This window comes from Crocodylus porosus, unplaced genomic scaffold (assembly GCF_001723895.1).
Source record: "Crocodylus porosus isolate Cpor-Errol unplaced genomic scaffold, CroPor_comp1, whole genome shotgun sequence".
Taxonomy (NCBI): domain Eukaryota; kingdom Metazoa; phylum Chordata; order Crocodylia; family Crocodylidae; genus Crocodylus; species Crocodylus porosus.
In genome coordinates this window covers 121445533-121449449 of record NW_017728943.1, presented here as the reverse complement: position 1 = coordinate 121449449, position 3917 = coordinate 121445533, and the positions used below count along the sequence as shown (strand labels likewise).

At 41.6% G+C, this 3917-nt stretch overlaps 1 protein-coding gene across 4 annotated transcripts in view; it reads left to right on the top strand.

Annotated features, from left to right (window-relative positions):
* The window catches only part of SASH1 (SAM and SH3 domain containing 1), an 825655-nt gene that overhangs the window by 730936 nt on the left and 90802 nt on the right, over window positions 1–3917 (top strand). For all 4 annotated transcript variants that reach the window (XM_019550105.1, XM_019550104.1, XM_019550107.1 and 1 more), the window contains exons 3-4: window positions 1596–1646; window positions 1781–1830. In XM_019550105.1, coding sequence (XP_019405650.1) covers window positions 1596–1646; window positions 1781–1830 — 101 coding nt within the window. The remainder of the gene's footprint in view (window positions 1–1595; window positions 1647–1780; window positions 1831–3917) is intronic.

Genomic DNA, 3917 nt, shown 5'->3' with positions numbered 1-3917 from the left:
TGAGGGGGGACCTGGTGACTGTCTATAAACTCACTGGGGGGACCAGAAAGGTTATGGGGAGACACTGTTTCCCCTAGCACCCCCTGGCATGACAAGGAACAATGGACACAAATTATTAGAGAGTAGGTTTAGATTAGACATCCACAAGAACTGCATCACAGTTAGGGTGGCTAGGAGCTGGAACCAACTTCCTAGGGAAGTGGTGCTGGCTCCTACCCTGGGGTCTTTAAGAAGAGGGTTGATGCCTACCTGGCTGGACTCATTTGAGTCCAGTCTTTTCTCCCACCCAGGCGGGGGGTCGGACTTGAAGATCTACAAGGTCCCTTTCGACCCAACTTCTATGATTCTATGAAATTAAATCTCCAAAGAAAATTTACTAACTCTCTGAACAGTTGATCAGTGGGACAAGTGGCCTAGGGAAGTTTTAGAGCATCCTTCATTAGAGATTTGCAGAAACAAAAGCTGTTTCGGCGTTAGTCTGGGCTTCCAAATCTAGGATTCCAGGATCTGCACTCAGAAAAGTTGTTATGACAGATCAAAAGGTCTTCACTTAAACAGTGGATTTCTAGTAAGCAGTTACTTTTTAAAACGCTTTCTTTTAGAAATTCTCATATTGCTAATAGAGATCATAGGCATTAGCTTAGCGTAATGGGCTGGGAATCCAGACTTCTGTGAGGCTGTTCTCAGCTCCTCGTTTTGTGACAGTGGGCAAACCACTCAATACAATGCCTGGCTTCCCCATCTGTGAAATTATGTTGCTAATGCCTATCTGTTTACTAAGGATTTACTGGATGAAAAGTACTCAGTTAAAAACACAATTTTTATATATCACGTAGGACATGCCATTTTAATGTTTTGCAGTGTTTTGAAACGTGTACAAACCACAGGTGAGCCTGCAAGTGTTTGGTCTGCGGCCTATTATTTGTTGTTAATTTCTTTTTATGGCTCTGGTTAAATCAATAACCCCTTTGAGGTCCATCCCTAAACCTGTGTGCAGTTCACAGAGGGCAGACAGGGGGACTTTCACAATATGTAGAGTCACAGTTTGTCTTAAAATGGGAAGTGTTTATTAATGCAAACTACTTTATTGACATAAGAAAACCTCAGTACAACTTGAGGTCTAGCTTTGACTCCCTTGTTTACCGGGGATCAAAAACACAGACCATCTGGAGACACGCAGACATCTAGTGACTGAATGAGAGGAAGGAAGGAAACATATTTTTCTTATGAGTGGGTCATAGATCTGAAATGGAAAAATGTTTCATGAGGCTGTCCGTCCTCATGTAAGAATGTCACAAATATTGATAACTCCACAAAGACCATTCCTGTGATCTTTTTCTTGAAATTTGAGCTTACCTCTTTTTTGGTCATCCACTGTGCTATGCTCTGTGCTAATCTTGTCATTTACCTGTCTTTGACTCTCTCCAAGTTTCTTCAGGGAGTGGTTCCTAATGGTTCCCTTTTGAAAGGTTTTGAAGTTTGGCAGTGATCTGTTCCTCTCTCCTGTTTCTTTCCTCTCCCCCTTCCTAGCTGGTTTTGTGGGGAATGCTGCCACGTTCGGATGTTTCATTAACCTGACATCTGTTCTCTTTTAGGAGAAACCCGATGCCAGCCCCACATCCCTCCAGCTGCGATCCCAGATTGAAGTAAGCGCAGTGACTTTAATCATCTATTTTTGTTTTGGTTGTGGGTTTTTTTTTTTTTTAATTTGATATTCTGCACCAGTTGGGGAAAGCCTGCTGTTGTGTCTGTGCTCACAGCAATGTATCTTCTCTTATAGGAATCACTTGGCCTCAGCAGTGCTGTGTCAACACCAGAGACTGAAAGGAAGTAAGTTTGGGCATGGCGGGGTGGAGTTCGGTGCAGGAATTTTTGCATGAAGCAGCTAATTCATGTTAAATGGATTTGATCTTGCATGGTTCCAGATGAATCCCTTGAGGAAAAGAATTTGACACCTACTACCCCTCCCTTTTTTGACCTTTTTATATTTCTTTTTTCCTCTCTGTGTGTCCCCTAGCTGTATGTCCAACATAAACAGAGGTGCTTTGACAATGGTGCAGAATGTAGTTGACTTCACACACCTTACGAACTGCATCTCTCTTTTTGAAAAACTATCCTAAACTTAAACTGGCCCAGAAAAAAAGAATATGAGGGTGGGAGGGGAGTTGCATGCTGAAACTGGTTTCTCCTTCCTTTTTACTCATGCTTTTGCAGTTGCGCTTTTGAAGAAGGTGCCAAGAGAATGGAGTATTTTAAAAAAAAAACCAAGTTAAAAGGAATGTTAATTTTAGTAGTCCTTAATAAAAACCTCTCTGTGTGTGGAGACTGAGAGGGTTTCTGTTTACTGTCACTTCCTACTGAAATGTGTATGCTTGTTTTCTTTGCTTCTTGCTTTTATCCCAGGATCTGGGATTTCTACTGCTAGGGGTAACGTGCAGCAGTGCACAAAAATATCTAGCCCAGTATTTCCAGTGCCTACACTTCTTAGTCTTGTGCCAGCTGGACAAGTTAAGAAAGTAAATGCAGACCTCAATAGCAAATGTGTCTGATTTTAAATAACTTAAAGGGACCCATACTTAAAAATTGGACCCTGGGACCTTATTTCGATTAGGAATATTTTTTCAACAAATTGCTGCTCTTGTTAATATAGTTAATATCCCAGTGATATTAGGAGCCCCTAGTATATACAGGGAAAAAACAGCTGCCACCATGTCTGTTTCTGTTCCACGTGCTCTCAGAACAGGGCTAGATGACATAGGATTTAAAATGGTAGCAGCCAAAATCCTGCATGCCCAATCCCCTGTAGTCAATCAGTGAAAAAACTTATTCTCGCATATAAAAAGTTCCATTCCAATATAGCTCTGTTTTTTCGTATCATCGTTATAGCACTTGTTTGAAAACTTAAGTGCAAAGCGAGGAACAAGCTGAGAAGATAGACACTATTAATAGTACTTAGTTCATACATAGAACTTTTTGCCTGTGGATTTCAAAACATATTACAAAGTATATAAATGTCATCATCCATGTTTTAAGAAATGATAAAGGGAGCAAAGAGCTATCAAGTGACTTGCCCAGGGTGACCCAGCAGGCCAGTGGCAGAGCTGGGAATAGAAACTAGGTGTTATAAGTCCCAGGGCAGTTGGACCACAGCCCCTTTCCTCATGAGTCCTGTTCTGCAGACCCTGAGAATAAAAAGGAACTAAGAAATACGAATAGATACTCTGGATAGTTATGTTCCTGGAGTGCCTGTTTCTTTTACTGACAGAATAACGTCAGTCCTCAGTCTAGATGGATGGTGTAGATGAGTTCTTTCAGAAAACTCTCCCTGTGCATGAAGAAGGGTCTTTGAACCCGAAAGCTTGCAAAGAACAATCTTTCCAGCTATTGGGTTGGTGTAATAAAAGATATTGCATTTACCCAAAGAACCTTGTCTTCAGAATTTCAGGAATGAGAGTGTACATGCTGAGCGTATGTGTATGAATTACAATAGAAAACAGATTTCATCCAAAGAGATGCGATTCTGGATCAGAAAAAGTTATTTGTTAAGAAACTGATCACAAATCAGTTAACATGTGTCATCTAAAGACATTTCATCTATTTGACATGATATAGAAAATTGCAACGGACAATAACCTTTTGATGCTAGATTGGAAACACCAGTGGAAAATGGTCAAAGCAGACCCGATATAGGCAGATGCTTGTTACAGCAACAGTTTCAGTTTCATAGTTAGTAGGGTCGGAAGGGAGCTGAGCAGATCATCAAGCCTGACCCCCTGCCATGGCAGGAAAAGGTACTGGGGTCAAACAACCCCAGCAAGGTGTTCATCCAGCCTCCTCTTAAAGACCCCCAGGGTAGGAGCCAGCACCACTTCGCTTGGAAGTTGGTTCCAGATCCTAGCCGCCCTGACCGTGAAGTA